Source organism: Rhynchophorus ferrugineus, unplaced genomic scaffold (genome assembly GCF_030347505.1).
Source record: "Rhynchophorus ferrugineus isolate W39M unplaced genomic scaffold, kcgeb_rfMv2 rfM5, whole genome shotgun sequence".
In the NCBI taxonomy this organism is placed as follows: domain Eukaryota; kingdom Metazoa; phylum Arthropoda; class Insecta; order Coleoptera; family Curculionidae; genus Rhynchophorus; species Rhynchophorus ferrugineus.
In genome coordinates this window covers 22,129,155-22,147,726 of record NW_027472584.1, presented here as the reverse complement: position 1 = coordinate 22,147,726, position 18,572 = coordinate 22,129,155, and the positions used below count along the sequence as shown (strand labels likewise).

General features: G+C 29.2%; 1 protein-coding gene across 1 annotated transcript in view; it reads left to right on the top strand.

Annotated features, from left to right (window-relative positions):
* Positions 1-243: 243 nt before the first annotated feature.
* Positions 244-18,572, top strand: part of LOC143197199 (uncharacterized) — a 37,119-nt gene continuing 18,790 nt past the window's right edge. Inside the window, exons 1-2 of the mRNA XM_076405443.1 lie at positions 244-339; positions 12,041-12,319. Of these exons, the coding sequence (XP_076261558.1) occupies positions 279-339; positions 12,041-12,319 (340 nt within the window). The 5' untranslated portion in view covers positions 244-278. The remainder of the gene's footprint in view (positions 340-12,040; positions 12,320-18,572) is intronic.

Sequence of the window (18,572 nt, the reverse complement as noted above, 5' to 3'; positions counted from 1 at the left end):
TCAAATTAAACATTTCAGACAAAAATATAAATATCTCAATAAAATACAGACATCGAAGTATAAATCTGCAATCTGTCTGATATCAAACGATAGCCAGAAGGTAAGAAATGGGCAATACCGAATATTGACTAATAAAATTTGCATATTATCAAGAGAAAGCATCCGTACCGAGAAAGAAAACAAGAAGTGGGGCGGCTGAAGAGTACCGTATTTTTCTTGTTTCGTTCTTTCCAGTTCACGTATAACTAATATAAAGTAAATACATCCTTTCTCCACCGATGTGTACCGCTAAACAGTTGTTCTGTTGCTTGGTTATTTGTGTCACTGTTATTATTGAAAGTAAGTCAGCCAATTTAGTCTTGTTTTGAAATGCGTAAACATCATTAATTGTATAATAATGGTTTTATACTATTTGTTATTAAATGAATTGAGTATTTTTATTCATAAATTAACCGTAATTGAATAAATGATAGTTTCTTGTTTGGGTTCTTGTTTTAATTGAAGTATTAATGATATATATATCACAGTAAACTAGTTATTATGAATCTATCTCTTGGATAAAGATAAAACCTTCAAATTTTATTTATCTTGCGCTGAAATAAATGAAAATTCATGATAAAATACTATCTAAATCATAATTTTTGAGATAAAAGGTATAAATAAAAGCCACCGCTTTTTGAAAATAATTTTTCATTGCATAACTTGAAAACTAGAAGCTGTACAAAAATTGTTATACTGCTATTATATTCGACGTAAAATTCTTTATAATCTCTGAAATTTTCATTACCCTGCGATTATTTTAACAGAAATGACAGCCAAAAAGTTAAAAATGAGAAAAAATTACAAATTTCTTTGTCTGTAAATATAAAAAAATACAGATCAAATACTTATAATATATATATTTTGAGGCAGACTAAACAAAAGCCAATGTTAAATTGGTCCAAAATGTATATTTTTAAAAATGTGCGACATAAATTGAAATCTTTAATTATTTGAAATTAAGTTAATTTTTTGAGAATTAATTTTTATCGTGTAATTTAAAAACTAAACGCCGTATCATATATATTATAGTATCACTCGATTCAACGTAACATTCTCAGTAACCTGCTTACAAATTTCACGAAAAATATATATATGGAAAAAGTATCGAAAATTGTAATCTCTCAGATATAGATGAGACATTCAAATTTTATATATTTTGAAACGAAAAAGAAAAGAAAGAAACGAAAATCCATATTAAATTGATTAAGAATATATATTTTTAAAAAATGAAATATAAATCGAAATATGCCCATTTCTTGCTAATACATTTTTCATTATATAACTTGAAAACTAAACGCTGTAAAAAAATATTACAATAATATTCGATTCAACGTAAAATTCTTTATAACCTCTGTAATCTTCATCAACCTGTGATTATTTTGAAATATTGAATTTGAATAAAATTGACAAGTTTGAAATATAAAATAAAAAAAATCGCAAATTTTTATCACTACTCCTCTATAATCACCATATCAAAAATCATTAATTCCTCTCTATTCTCTAGATTTAGCGCACTGCGGCTAAACCTGAAGAATGGACTGGGTGGTAAGAGATTTGGGTTGAATAAAGAGGTTATCACTGAAACAAAGGCCTATATTGATGGTCTTGAGAATATATGTTAATTGGATGAAATAAAAAAAAAGAAATATATATATATATATATATATATATATATATATATATATATATATATATATATATATATATATATATATATATATATATATATATATATAATACAGGCATATAAAATGTATCACCTCTATGAATGGCATAGATATAGGAACATCGATCAAATTTGCAAAGAAGGATATTTCTTAGTTGTGCAAATGTATAAGAACTACGTTTATCCCTCTTGACTTGGTCAAACCGTAAACATTTGATTGATGAGTCCAGCGCCTTCGTTCAGATAGTAAACGTCCTATAAGGTATTGGAAAGGAAAAAGGCAATTTCATGTATTTCCCACTTCCTTTCTCTTTGTTTGTGTATCCATCTAGAAAGGTACAGCTAAGCAAATATAAAAGCCGTACGTTTTTATTGGTCTTGTATATTTTTATATTATTTTTAACAGCAAATCATTCCCAGTAAATATGCTAGCGTTGGGAACTATCGACTGAAAACAGTCGAAACAGTCGATAGTTACTAATTTATATTACCATGTAATAAATAATATAATTTTAAAGGAAGTAGAATTACTTTTATACTGAATGTCCTGTGGATGTGTAAAAAGGAATGGAATAATAACACCACAAATGTTTTATCGTGTTTTAATATATTAATTGCTATTTTTAAATAACATAGCATAATAAATATAATTAGTACAATACAACTTAAATAAAACCCAAGAACTAAAGATTTTCAATAACCGTAACTAATAAATAAAATGTAAACATATACCTAATCATTGAAAAATCTAATCCATGATGAACCTACCCTTTTACCTGACCCTTTTTAAATTAAAGTTTTCTTTATTTTTGAACGGAAATATTTTAAAATTACTGTGAATATTATCATGTTCAACTTTTCTCCCGTGAGGCGATTTCTTCGATCGTTAATTATTTTCCCAGATTTTGAAAAAACTCGTTCCCAGGGGACAGATGCTGCGGGTATAGAGGAATATTTTACTGTATGAATGTAACTGGTATAATTCAGGTAGCCCATTTTATGGGTTTGCCAAAAATCCAATGGGTTTTCTAAACGCCCAATAAATGAAATTTCCAAATACTGCTAAATCTGTAAAGTTGCTGCAGTACTTGGAGTAATTACTTATTTCATTCTAGCCATGTTTTTATCAAAATATCTCCATACGTTTGCATTCTTGGTCAGTAATTTTGTCTTAAATTTCGAGTTGCGGAACTATATTTATATTTTTTGAAGTTAGAATGGAAGATACCCTTTTGTGATAACTTTTTGTATCGCCTAAGCATTATTTGCAATACCAAATCCTGCTTTTTTAAATATAGGACCTAAAAATGTGGATTTCCAGCATATCGTATTCATTTCTAAAATTGCCAGTCTTTTATTGATGACATCTAATAGACAATTTTGTCATTTTTTCCCCATTCACTTGTTAAAATCCTGGATTTGATGGAATGTTACAGTCCTCTTATTAACCGTATAATTAAGGACATCGTAGGGATATCTTTCACCAGATAACTCGGTGGTCATTATTTCAATGGGCTTTAAAAGTTGAACACATTCTGTTAATATAGTTCATTCGTTAACAAATAAAAACTGCGGTCCTCTTCTTAATAGTCAACAAAATAAATTGTTGAATATTAAACTAGGGTTATCCTATCAGAAACTACATTTATTACAAATATTTAATATACTTTATTCACCTTTTTACGGTTAATATTTTTAAAAGAAATTTAACAACTGCTACTGTAAAAAATTCATCAAATCTTTTGGATCCATGCAATTTCTGAAACCTTTGGAACCTAATTTTAGTTTTCAAGATTTTAGGAAAAAGGTTTCGACAGAGAGCTTCGACAAAAATCGTGAAAGTTTATCAAAAAAGTATTACCTATTATACCAGTCCAAAATATTACCTATTATGCCAGTCAAAAGTATTTTACTATTTATCATTTACCATTTAATATTTTTGCCCTTGAAAACTAGCGTTCCAAAATGCTGCTTTATTAATTTACAATATATAGTTATTCACAAGCAAACTACGAAAAAAACATGAAACCACATATATTACATATAAATCTATATAAGCATAAATTCGGCGGATTACTTTCAAGGTCGCGGCTAGGACGGAAGGACCGAACGTTAAAAATCAGGCGAATGAACTAGTAGAACCGAAAATAGTAACTAAAAGTAAACCACTGAAACATCGATAGTAAATAGTAATAAAATTAGTCGGACTGAAAATAGCGACTGAAAACAGTTACTAGTAAAAACAGTCGAACCAAAGATACCGACTGAAATAGTCGATAGTAAAAAGTAGTCAATTGCTGAACAGTCGATAGTCGATTTCAGTCGATTGTTCCCAACACTAAATTATACTAAATGGTATACATATATATTCGTGTTATTGCTACTGAATTAATAATGCTTTGAGCATATAATAATGAGCACAAGTTTTTGGATCAAATCATCGATACAGTGGCTGCTAGAACTTTCTAAATTGTGATAAAAAGAAAGTAATTTGTTTTTTTGTTATGTTAAAAACGTAATGGTTTTAAATTTTGAAACTCAAGGTGAATATGTTTTCTCCATATCAACATTAGAATTTTGAGTCATGGACTAAGAAATGAAGAGTATATTTCGGAGACTTATTACTATGAATAGATCAGAAAAGAAGCAACTATTGCTATAGATCGAGCAGTTTTATGAAGAATGTAACATATTATTTGCTTTATATGTTCACTATATATTGAGAAATCAGTCAAAATTGCTTATGAAGGGATTCCCATTATCTGAGAGGTTCTACCTCATTTGCTATATTCAACAGACCTAGCTCCTTTCTGATTTGTTACCTGTTTTGATCAAAAGTACATAACTTATTTACATAGCACTTTTGGTTACATTGATATGTCGAATGTAATATTATTTTAACGCTTCATACAATAAAATAAAGAATTCGTAGCATGAGAAGGATAGTTGAAATATAATAACCCCTGAAAAATTAATATAGTTTAAATTAAAACAGTAGCCTATAGCAATAGCTTAAACAATCCTTGAATATTAAATACAATTCATAATACAAAAATTATTCATTAAATTTTGTAATTATATCTCAAGTTATCAATAGCAAGTTGAAGTTAAGGAAGCTCAATTTTAAGTAGCTCCAAAAAGTTTACACAACAATGGGGCTTTGAATTATGTGAGAAATATGTAGAACACTGTTGCAGACAATATTGTACATGTTTAGAGTTTGCAAAGATAATAGATGTTAGTACATGAAAAATATTAAGTTATATTGATGATTTGAAAATCCAAATGCAGATAGATCAAATATATGTGATTATGCATAATTCAGTATATCGATGCTGTTACTTCGATATTCAGATTTACCAAATTTAATATCAAGTTTGATCTGTTTCTTTCGTTTTCATTAATATTTTCAATACTTTCAATGTTGTTAAAAGCTTTTATTTATATTATTAGCTAAGTTTACTTCTCAACAAATTACTTGTGCTCAACAACAGTTGTATAAAATGTTGCCTATTTGTAGGAGAATTTTTGAGATATTATTATTATTTATTAATAATATTGTAGCGTTACTTTTCTCCTTGTAATTTCTTTGAACATACATTTGGATGTCGTTCTAAGTAAAAACAAGGTGTATGCGGAAAAAGAAATAATATTATTAGCTAAATTTATTAACTTACTTACTTACTTGCTAAATATGAACAATAAAAACGTTAAATATAATCAAACGAAAATGATTTTATTCGTTTTATTTAAGTATACATGCGATCAACAACAATTAATGTAATATATGAAATGTTGCCTATTTGTAGGAGAATTTTTGAGATATTATTATTATTTATTAATAATATTGTAGCGTTACTTTTCTTCTTGTAATTTCTTTGAACATACATTTGGATGTCGTTCTAAGTAAAAACAAGGTGTATGCGGAAAAAGAAATAATATTCTTAGCTAAATTTACTAACTTACTTACTTACTTGCTAAATATGAACAATAAAAACGTTAAATATAATCAAACGGAAATGATTTTATTCGTTTTATTTAGGTGTACAAGCGATCAACAACAATTAATGAAATATATGAGATGTTGCTTATTTGTAGGATATTTTTTGAGATATAATTTTTATTTATTAATTGTACTGTAGAGTTACTTTTCATCTTGTAATTTATTTAAATATAAATCTAGGTGTTGTTTTAAGTAGAAAGAAGGAATATGGCCCAGTGGAAAGTTCTAAGATAGCGAGAAACTATGGATCGCAAATTAACAAGCAAATTCCAAACGATGACGTTGTTGATTTTAACCATAAATCTACAAGGTTTGGCATGGCGTGCGCTGAAAACTTTTAATCGTTGGTTGTTCAATAGTTTCCTGTCTGTGTTCCAGAGGTTATTCATCAATATTACAGAATTTCGGATATCGAACTACTTAAACAGACTTCGAAACCACTTTCATTAGGTTTGGACTGGAGCATTATACTTTCAAATTCTTAGTCCGAGAGTAACAAATATTTTATTTATACGGTTTCCATCGCACAAAATTGTATTTGCGGAAGAAGGGCCCCCGTTCCATAGCGTTCGTTACCTTTTGCTGATAATTCCTTTTGAATATTTTAATAAATATTAGTTCTTAACTTGCTGTTTTAATTTCTCAGAAAGACCGTCCGAAATTAATAAGCAAAATAATTATGTTAGAAGTTTGCCGTATTTCTTATTCACAGTTTGTTTGTTCTGCGTTCAGGAAAAAAAACTATGTTCCTGCTTAAATTTATGTACCTCGTTTTGGCAAGATTTTACTTCAATAGCGTAGCAAAATTTCATTATATACAACTCAAATAACTCAAATAATATTTTAAATAATTTGTCGTTGTTTGGACTTTATAATCTACGTAAAATTTTTAATATTTCATTAAGTTTATACCGTGTCGTCCTACCGTATTAGAATATATATTTTCCTGAAGAGTTTTTCCAAGGCTCGTTATACCCCTCAGATAATTTTGGCCTTATTTTCTTAAGTTAAAGTAGTTTTTCATTAATGTATCCAAAGACAACTTCATCATCAAGCCATTTGATTGGTTAGTCTAGCACAGGCACTTTAAAGAATAACAATCAAAAGGATATTTTATTAGTTTTCGTTCTTTTATTTTCTTTACAATTTTCTTTAATATGTGGAAATTGAATTTACTTTTCAGTAGCTTTATATGAACATCTAGCGAAGAAGTATAGTGATAATTTTTATATTTATTATTGAATTATTACTAGATATTGGTGATTCAATAATATTTTTCTCTACAGTGACTTATAAATTAGGTACTAATATAGGAAGACCCATAGCTCTTACTTAGACTCTAACTAAAAAAAGTAAACACTTTTCAGTGCTTTTACTATTTAGTATACTTAATATACTATAATACACAAGATCATATGGTTTGGTTATTCTAAGCCTATCAAGTATACCGGAATGTCATTAATTTGACACATATGTCATTGTATTCTGCTGACATCAAGCGCATCAAGCATAAGATGTGATACTGTAAGAGTTATTGGATGAAGACCTAACTGAGACCCAAAACAATTGGCAGAAACATTATATGTGACCCAAGATTGGCGGTCCATTACGAGTAATGGGGAAAATCCAAAATATGGGAAGATTGGTGCTACATAAATTGAATAGCAGGAAAATGGAAAATCATAAAATCGCCTGTGAAATGCTGCTTCATACTTATCGGAAGTCATTTCAAGATCGAATGGTAACAGGTGATGAAAGGTGGATTTATTTTGAAATCCCTTAGCTCAAAAAATTATGGTAATCACCTGGCGAAGCCGGCCGATCGACTCCAAGGCCGAATTGTTGTGGTCACAAGATCTCTATATTTGGTGGGACCAGCGTTGTATGGTGTATTACGAACTATTGAAACTTGGTGAAACGGTTAATAGTAATCGCTTCCGACAAAAAATGATTGATGAACCGTGCCTAAATCAAAAAACGCCCAAAATGGGCTTGAAGACACGGTAAAGTCATTTTAGAGCACTTTAACGCACCCTTTCATAGAGCAAAACAGGTCAAGGAAACGTTGAAAACACTTGGATGGACATATTATCGCACCTGCCCGATCGTCCACACCTTGATCTATCCGACTATAAACTTTTCGGATCAAATGGACATTGGGCTTGCATACCAACCCTTTAGAAGAAGTTATAAAATGGCTCGATTAATGATTTTACTCAAAGGAGAAATGGGGATCTTGTCCATAATTTCCGTGAAAGATGGACAAGATGTATAGAATCAAATCGCCAATACTGCGAGTAAATAAAATTTTATTGAAAATTATGTGGATTAAAAAAAAACAGTAATGATTTTCCGGTACACGGTGTATGTCTTATTTGAGTGTTACTCGAGAGATATCTGAGCTGTCCACAAATATAGCTGAGCAAACTTTTCTTAGGCTTTCTCAATAATCTCTGTGAATCTACGTACCTGGTCAATTGCTCAAAAAACTAAACTGATGTGATAAAATGAAACAGAAAAATGTATCTTCTATATAAACATATACCTGTTGGATAATTGTTTATTAATATTATTATTTTTTAAATAAAATATATATTAAAACCATTTAAAAACTATATTTAATTTAACATATATCATCTATACTTTAATAATCTATATATATTTATTTTTTTGTTATTTAATTAATATATTATTACTAGTCGTTTCCGTCTAACCTACAATTTGTTTTTATAATAACTTAAATCTAGGGATATATCTAGGAGGACCCATCGGCCCTATCTCAGTCTTTGGTGAAATAATGTTTATACATGTCACTGCTGAATTTTTTAATATATGCACCTCAATACACAACACTACACAAGATCAGATGATTTGATACTTTTTAGTCTGTCTCCCGTTCTGGTGTTATCCAATAGTTGCAATATTTCAATATTCGAATGAGAATGGAGTCTTTCCTCATGCCCCCTTGCAATTCTCTTGATATCTTGACTAACTGTGGGTATCTGAAGGTCTCGATGTGGGTAATCAGTCCTATAGTATTTGGGTGCCCCCAATACCTCTAAGGACTTTGTTCTGAAAAATTTGTATTTGATTTATGTTACTCTTTCCAGAACGTCCCCATAATTGAACTCCGTTTGTCCATATAGGTTTTAGTATTTGCTTATATAATAGCAATTTATTATGTACTGTTAATTGTGATTTTCTTCCAATTAGCCAGTACATTTTTCCTATATTTCAATTCCAGTTCTTTTCTTCTCATCTTTAAATATTTCTTCCAGCGAAGTTTTGCATCAAGATTCATTCCAAGATATTTAGCGTTGTTGCTATATGGAATAATAGTTTTATTTAATGTTATTGGTGCTTGTACGGTCTGTTTATAAGTTAACTGCACATGTACAGATTTACATTCATTAATTCTGATTTTCCATGCTTGTGTCCAATTATTTATATTGTCACTTGCCTGTTGTAATTTTCGTGAGGCTTCTTCACTATTGTCGCCGACGGCTATAATCGCAGTATCATCAGCAAATGTAGCCATTGTGATATTTTCCATTTGTGGTATACCACAAATGTAAAGTAGATGAAGCATTGGTCCCAGTACACTTCCTTGTGGTTCATCTGCTTTAGCTTCTTTTACTGTAGAGTAAGCTTTTTCTTGCTTGACTCTAAACATTCTATTTGTAATGTATGATTTTAATAGTTCGGTATGTTGTTTTGGTAGAATTTTCTGTAGTTTATGAACATTATAATTTCCGCCATCTTCCAAATGTCTGGGATATGTTTTAATCTAAATGCTGTATTGATCAAGTTGGTAAGTTTTATAATTCAATTTCTTGGTAGTTTTTGCAGTAATTCTCCTGTTATTTAATCGCAGCCTAGTGATTTCCTGGGGTTAATGTCAGTTTTAATAACTTTGGTTAACTCTTTCGGCGTGCCTAATTCAATCATCGAATTTTTAGCTTCTATGTCCGGTAAATTATGTTCAATATTAGTTTCGTTTGGTTTGAAAGTTTTTTCTAGATACTCAGCAAATGCTTCTGCTTTTTGGCGATTGTCACATACCCAATTCCCACATAGGTCTCTTATAGGTGGGCTGTGTAGACATGAGCGCTTTAGATATTTTGTTGCTTTTCAGAGTGAGTAATTGAAAAATGTACTGGCTTTTTTAATTGTTCAGTTGTCTTGAGGGGTACATTTAGTTGAATTTGTTTGTTCAATTCTTCAGCAAATCCTTGCCAGTCTATTCTCTTGTTTGTTAAAGTTGGATTTCTTTATTGTGTTATTATATTTTCGCCCAACGTCAGAATCACTGGCGTATGATCTGAACTTTTCAAAAATCAAAATTTTCTTCAACCCTTATATAGTTGGATGTTATGGTTCTTACTATGATGAAATCTAACCGGTCTGGGGTTTTCTCTTGATCAGTCTGCCAATAATTTGGTTTTCCACTTGCCATGTAACTACATCTTAGTTCAACAGTTCATTGCTTTTAGTTGTTGTCATTCTGGATCCCTATCTTGTGTTTTTTGCATTGAAGTCACCTCCATTTATAACTTTTTCTGCCAGGTTGCTTAGGATATTCAAATAATTTTCCTTCTTTTGATTGAATCTTGAAGGAAATCTATATATAAATTCATATATATGTATATATATATATATATATATATATATATATATATGTATATATATATATATATATACATATAAATTAAATAAATACATATAAAGGTATTTATTATTAGGTACAAAAACACTAAAAACAAGTATTGTATCAACAAGTATTCAATAATATTTCTATTTGTCAAACCGTTATAGATTATTGTTTGCTTATTACTTTGTAAAATCCAACAAACAGCAAAACTGTCAAAATAAAACGTTTTATTTTCCGTTCTGTTAGTTCGAAATTTATCGCAATTTCCCATTTACTAAATCAGGAAATGAAATACTTAGAATAGGCGTAAAGCTTTTATCAGGATTTCTCGACTTGTGTGAAACTTGAAGTGTTCCCGTTGTTTTCCAATCTAATAAGTTTAGCATTCGAAAAGTTTATATTACCATTATATTGCCGGAATAGTTTTATACATTTCCAATTGAAAATAGCAAATTTATATTTATTTTGATTTTTATTAAATTTTACGCAAATTTCACTTAATATCATTAAATAATTTTGATGGTATTTTTTACCAATGTACAATGAAATATGCATTTTCAAAAATTAGTTGATTTCTACTTATGTTGATTATTTTAAGAATTATAGACTCTACAGCAATTTCATATGGATTTTCGTTTCTTTCACCCCAAAATACATTTATTTTAAGGGCTTTGTCTTTATCTGAGTGGTAAAGAAAATTGGCACTTTTTCCATATGTATAGTCGTGAAAATTTGCGAATTTGTGCCATTTTAATTACTTTTACTGTCATTTTAATTCCAGCTATCTTAGGTCAATGAAAATTTTAAAGTTTATAAAGAATTTTGCACAGAATCAAATGATGATATAACATTTGTCATACAATCTTTGGTTTTTATGTTGTACAATGAAATGTGTATTTTTAAAATTTGAGTGGAATCAGGTTTATATCAAATATCTTCAAATTTATAAACTCTACAGAAATTTAAAATGAATTTACGTTTCTTTCACCTTAAAATACAAATATTTTGAGAGTTTTATCTTTATCCGATAGAGAACATTTTTTTGTCACTCAGTAGTAAAAATATGCGATTTTTTGCCATTTTCAAAATTATTACTGTCATTTCCATTAAAATAATCATGAAATAATGAAAGTTGCAGAGATTATAGAGCATTTTAAGATTAATTAAACTGTGCTATAATAATTTTGATACATTCATAAGTTTTTATATTATACAACGAAAAGTGTAATTTCGAAAATATTGTTGTAAATAAAATTTGTGGAATTTTATTTATATCGAATTTCTCAAAAATTATAAACTCTACAGTAATTTAATATAGATTTTTGTTTTGTTAACACTGAAATACATGTATTTTTAAAGTTTTAACCTTGTGAGATAGATACAAACTTTTGGCCCTTTTTCCATATATTCCATAGTTGTATTATACAATGTACAATATTTACCATTTACTAGCTTTGTGTAACAATTTCTGTTTAAATAATCTACGTTTTGATTATTGAAAAGTTCAGTTAGTAAAATATATTGAGATCTCTCAAAACTAATTAGTAATGTAATTATATATGAGTAAAAGTGAAAAAAGTTATTGTTTTTAGAATTTTTTAAATATCCTTGCATCAATAGTTCTAATAAGCTAAGAGAGGAAACTAGTATACGTTTCCTTACTCATACTATGTTATAGTTTCAGCACAGAATGTGTCAGGATCCTCAATCTCGAATGGCCTATCAGCTGTGTCAAACCCTGTTTCGGTCTTATCTACCACTACCCGAAAACCGTTACTCCAGTCATTTCGCTTGCCGTGCTCTTGCTTCCAGGGACAGTGTGGATGCTGCACTGGATATATTTTGGATCGCTTAAATCAAAAAGCTTGTCTGAATATGACCTACGAGCCTGAGGACTTCGCCGTAAGCGCTGTTATGTCATTAAATGGAATTCCGTTTTACAAAAATTCGATTTCTGGTAAGATAACAGCAGTAATTCATTCGATTAATCGATGAAGTTATTAATTTCCTAAAATTATATTTCAGTATTATATTTGAAAAATAATCATTATAGGCATTATAGGCAATTATTATAAAAATTTAGTTGCATAAAAAAGGACGTTTGAAATAATGTCATTTTAAATACGTGTTAAATTGCCAAGATAGTGTGTATGAGGTAGTTGTTTCGGTCACACTTGGCGATATTTATGGTTATAAGATTTGTTTGTTCATTATTTTAATAATTTGGGGTTATTAGAGGTCAATTGAAAAGTCCCTTCTGAAAAGGCTTATGATAGTAAAACTAAATTTTTTGGCAAAATTGTTTTTTATTCAACATAATTCCCTTCAAGTACGATTTGTTCTTTGCTTCATAATAGGCCTTAGTTTCGGCTATCACTTTTTCATTCGACGAAAATTTACTAAATACACACGTCTTCAAAAACTATTATGCAAATCCCATCATCGGCTAATATCAAATGTCTAGTTAAGGATAATCCAAGATAAGGGTAACTGATGCGTATTTGATTGAATAATCTGACCTTGTAAAGTTTTTGTCAGCCTGGTAAAGTTTGAGAAAATACATTTCTAACAATATTTACCTACAGACAATTTATGAACCCAAATGTTGTCACCCAAGCCAAGTAAAATAAAATGAACTAAGCAAATATCTAGTTTAAGAGTTCATAGAAGAATTTAATATGTTAAAATATGTCTAAGTACATAATTTGTAAATTTCTTGATGAATTATTGCAGTTACATAGGTCGTTATAAATTTATAAGCTTATTATTCAAATAAAGTTTATAAAACCCCGTTTTTCCTTCATATTTTCTTACTATTGGCAGAAAAAAACTAATTTTTTAATTCTTAAATATAAGATAATCCAGATAAAATAGAAGTGCGTTAAAATTGCAATCGTTGGAAATTATGTTTAGGCAATGTTTCGTAAAATGTTGAGTTGTTAGACATTAATTTTGCGCTTTTATTTCTACGAAAATATTATTAATTAAACTCGTAATTTAAATATAACCTCTTTTAGAATCTGTTTATCCTATATTATTATAAACAATTAATATTTTTTTGATTCTTTATTACAATCATCATGCTTATTCCCTTTAGATACATCAACATTAACATCTATTGACGTATATGCTGCGTCTTCGAGATTAAAATATCTAAAGCTATATTCGTAAAATCAGTCCTGACAACCTCATCATTTTAATTAAACTGAAACAAAAAAAATACAGGGCTTTTTCCGCTTCGTTGACATGACTATTTCGATATTGCAAGAACGGAAGATACGGATTCTGAAAAGTTTTATTAGCATAAATTATATTGTGCCGTTTGGATGTTTTAAAACAAGAAACAAAAAAAAAATCGTCTGGTGTTTCATCGTTCTCATAATAACTTTTTAAATGTTTAAACTTCTGGAAACTAATTAGACACATTGCGGGGTGAAAATCATGCCACAAAAAGGGTTTTGGAACTTTTTGACACTCGAAATTATGGGTCACATTCAAAAGTTAGGACAAGCATGAAAAACTATTACCTCCATTTTTCTTTCTTCGCCTGATTGTTTTCGACAGCTGAATTATTTAATTCCTCCTTACAATTACACGTTAATTAATAAATAATTATAACAAACACATATTAATTAGTAAATACTAACTTTTTTATGTATTGGATCAACGACATCTATTATTGTTAAACTCGATGGTTTTGACGTTTTTCTATATAAAATAGTATTTAATATTATTGAATTATTGTGTGCTAATTGTGGGAAGCTCAAAATTATATTTTCGACAATCATTATGTGGTTTGATTTGAATGAATCTGCTGAAGGACAAGCACGAAAAACTATTACCTCCATTTTTCTTTCTTCGCCTGATTGTTTTCGACAGCTGAATTATTTAATTCCTCCTTAGAATTACACTTTAATTAATAAATAATTATAACAAACACATATTAATTAGTAAATACTAACTTTTTTATGTATTGGATCAACGACATCTATTATTGTTAAACTCGATGGTTTTGACGTTTCTCTATATAAAATAACATTTAATATTATTGAATTATTGTGTGCTAATTGTGGGAAGCTCAAAATTATATTTTCGATAATCATTATGTGGCTTGATTTGAATGAATCTGCTGAAGGACAAGCACGAAAATCTATTACCTCCATTTTTCTTTCTTCGCCTGATTGTTTTCGACAGCTGAATTATTTAATTCCTCCTTACAATTACACGTTAATTAATAAATAATTATAACAAACACATATTAATTAGTAAATACTAACTTTTTTATGTACTGGATCAACGACATCTATTATTGTTAAACTCGATGGTTTTGACGTTTTTCTATATAAAATAGTATTTAATATTATTGAATTATTGTGTGCTAATTGTGGGAAGCTCAAAATTATATTTTCGACAATCATTATGTGGTTTGATTTGAATGAATCTGCTGAAGAACAAGCACGAAAAACTATTACCTCCATTTTTCTTTCTTCGCCTGATTGTTTTCGACAGCTGAATTATTTAATTCCTCCTTACAATTACACATTAATTAATAAATAATTATAACAAACACATATTAATTAGTAATTATTAACTTTTATATGTATTGGATCAGCGACATCTATTATTGTTAAACTCGATGGTTTTGACGTTTCTCTATATAAAATAACATTTAATATTATTGAATTATTGTGTGCTAATTGTGGGAAGCTCAAAATTATATTTTCGATAATCATTATGTGGCTTGATTTGAATGAATCTGCTGAAGGACAAGCACGAAAATCTATTACCTCCATTTTTCTTTCTTCGCCTGATTGTTTTCGACAGCTGAATTATTTAATTCCTCCTTACAATTACACGTTAATTAATAAATAATTATAACAAACACATATTAATTAGTAAATACTAACTTTTTTATGTACTGGATCAACGACATCTATTATTGTTAAACTCGATGGTTTTGACGTTTTTCTATATAAAATAGTATTTAATATTATTGAATCATTGTGTGCTAATTGTGGGAAGCTCAAAATTATATTTTCGACAATCATTATGTGGTTTGATTTGAATGAATCTGCTGAAGAACAAGCACGAAAAACTATTACCTCCATTTTTCTTTCTTCGCCTGATTGTTTTCGACAGCTGAATTATTTAATTCCTCCTTAGAATTACACTTTAATTAATAAATAATTATAACAAACACATATTAATTAGTAAATACTAACTTTTTTATGTATTGGATCAACGACATCTATTATTGTTAAACTCGATGGTTTTGACGTTTCTCTATATAAAATAACATTTAATATTATTGAATTATTTTGTGCTAATTGTGGGAAACTCAAAATTATATTTTCGACAATCATTATGTGGTTTGATTTGAATGAATCTGCTGGCGAAGCCTACCTCAGAGTTGCTGGGACGTAGGAACTGAATGCTGATGCTACCTCATCCCAATTGTAGGTTTTGGTCTCAATGATTTAGAAGTGGTGAGTTTGGTGTCGATGATAAATAACTTCTTGGAAGTTCGAATACCATGAATTGCAAGACTTATAGGATGAAAACATAGTTCAAACTATCAAGGAAGATTCAGAACGACTAATATTTGATGAATTAACTATGTCCAGACGCTTACATTCGATGAGAGGGATTCAAGAAGAGAGGAAATGGCTACAACATGAATGTACTGAAAATACAATTTTGAACCGTTTATACATCTTGGTTTTACTGCTTGTTGATCTTGTCTGTGGTGTATTGTAACAGGCGATGAAAAACTAATCTGCTACTATCGCAGCACGCATCGTTATCACCTCAAGTACGAAATGACATGGAAAGCCATCCATATTGACACTGAGTCAGATTATTGATTGCCATAACGTTTGTGTGGAACCAGCAAGTGTAGTCAAAGACGAGCAGACAAAACCGAATGAAATTGTTACCGCTGAAGTTTACCGAAGCCTGCTGAATAAACTGATGGACATATTGTTGCAAAAAGGACCAATAATAACGAGTAACAATCGTAATATCAAACACACTGCTGCAGTTTTAATGAACAGTTCTGTGGTACCCATTCTACTCACTAGACACCTGATGCCTTGTCCAAGCGCCTGAGTACCTCTTGTTGAAATCAATACAGTAGAGCTTGGCTAGTTATTAACCAACATCGTTTTTTCGACACAGTGTCACCATATTGCTAGAAAGATGGGAAAATGTTGTAGAAAGTATAGAGAACATTTGATTAATATATATATTGTACCAATTTATATAAATACCAGCCTATTTCAAATGAAAAAATGATCAGGTTACATGCAAAACTTAATATTATTTATTATTTTTATACATTTTTAAATATTAGTCGGACTGTGAATTAATTTTAAGGGATTGCTATTTTCCCCGTATATTGATTTTCCTTTCTTCCCTTTTGTTTTTTAAATTAGAACTTAAGACCTTTTGCACATTTTGCACCAAAATCTTTCAAAATTAACGATGTCCTATAATAATAAACAATAATATGCCGAGAAAAATAGCCACACGTGTAAATAATACAGTTTTCTCGATGGGGGTTGATGAAATACGAAACGAAAATGAACAGTTTGAAACAATGTTACAAAAATAAATACGAAACGTTAATTTATACTATAAAAGTGGGCGTTAAAGATGTTTTACGAGGAACAACATTTCATATTTACGCCTCTGGCAATTAAATATCACTTAAAACATACACCATTACAGTACAAACAGATAATTACAAATACAATTTACTAATTGATATTTCCATTCCCACAGGTCGTTTATACAAGAATAATAATATCATAGCAATAATATTTGCGGAAATATAACTATGGAAATATTTATTTAAATTCAAGCCGAAAATAGTGTACCTCCATTGTTTACCCTTTGCCTAATGATGGCTTTTGTTCGAATTTGAATGCAAAAACATATACACTAATGAATACGTTTGTTCTTTATCATTTGTCATCCCTGACGTAAAGGGTTGGAACAACCACTATTTTAGCAAATTTACTGATTACGTTATGTCTAGCGGGCAATAATCAAATACTACCTCAACTGTCCAAAGGGCGAATTTGCCTTGTCAACACCATTTTAGTCCACAAGACACCTCAAAGCAAATTTACATAAATTTTAAGTTTAAGGGTGTATTCTCTATCCTTCTATCCATGCTTAATTCGGTTACACTGTTCCTTAGAGAATGTATAACACGTCTCTACTGAGGACGTATCGATAAAGACAAACCGTTTGTTTTCTCTTTGACGTTAGCTATGGAGATATTCCACAAAATTTACATCAGCACTATTGCTAAATCTATCTATTATACTTAAAACTATATATGTATATATAGAATTTCCATATCATAGAACAAAGTCGTATGAAAAATTGACCAAAATAAATCAGTATATTCACGTATAAATTTCCCTTAAAACTGTATATATGTTATTAGGTTGTTGCATGTATTTCGATCAGCGATCTATTGATGAAAATATATATATATATATATATATATATATATATATATATATATATATATATATATATATATATATATATATATAAAGTATCAATATAAAACGTTTTTGTAAAAATACGTCGCACAGTGTGATGTACCATCAACAAAATTAACGAAAACCTGAATTTCTAACATTTAAATTTTAGTATTCTTATTCAATTATTGGGCAGCCTATCTCTCACTAATTAACATAAAGACATCAAACAGCCAAGAATATTCAGTCAATTCAAAGTTCAGAATATCCAGTCAAGTGTTGTACTCTTTAGTTAATTTAAAAATGACTTCATTTCAAGTTGGTAGGTACTTTATATTGTTATAGATAAAAGCTACCGCGAAGTTTTGTTAAACTTTTTACAGTTTAAAAATATCTAGCCAAATTTCTCTAAATAATCTAGCATTTTAAATTTTGTTCTAGTTTAAAAAAATCGATTTGCGTCACATCCAGGATTTTTCAATAAACTATTCATAAACTAATTTAGTATTTCCATAATAAATTTGAATTGATGTGGGTTGGGGCGGATGTTACAATAAAAAATAAAGCTTTAATATAAACATTTGGTTAGAAACTCCAAAAGGTCATCGAAAACAGTCAGTTTATGAAAAACTGTTGTCACTTATTAATATTGAAGAACCATAAAAATGATTTAAAGAAAAAATAATGACTCCTTTTGTCGCTTTGACTGGTATC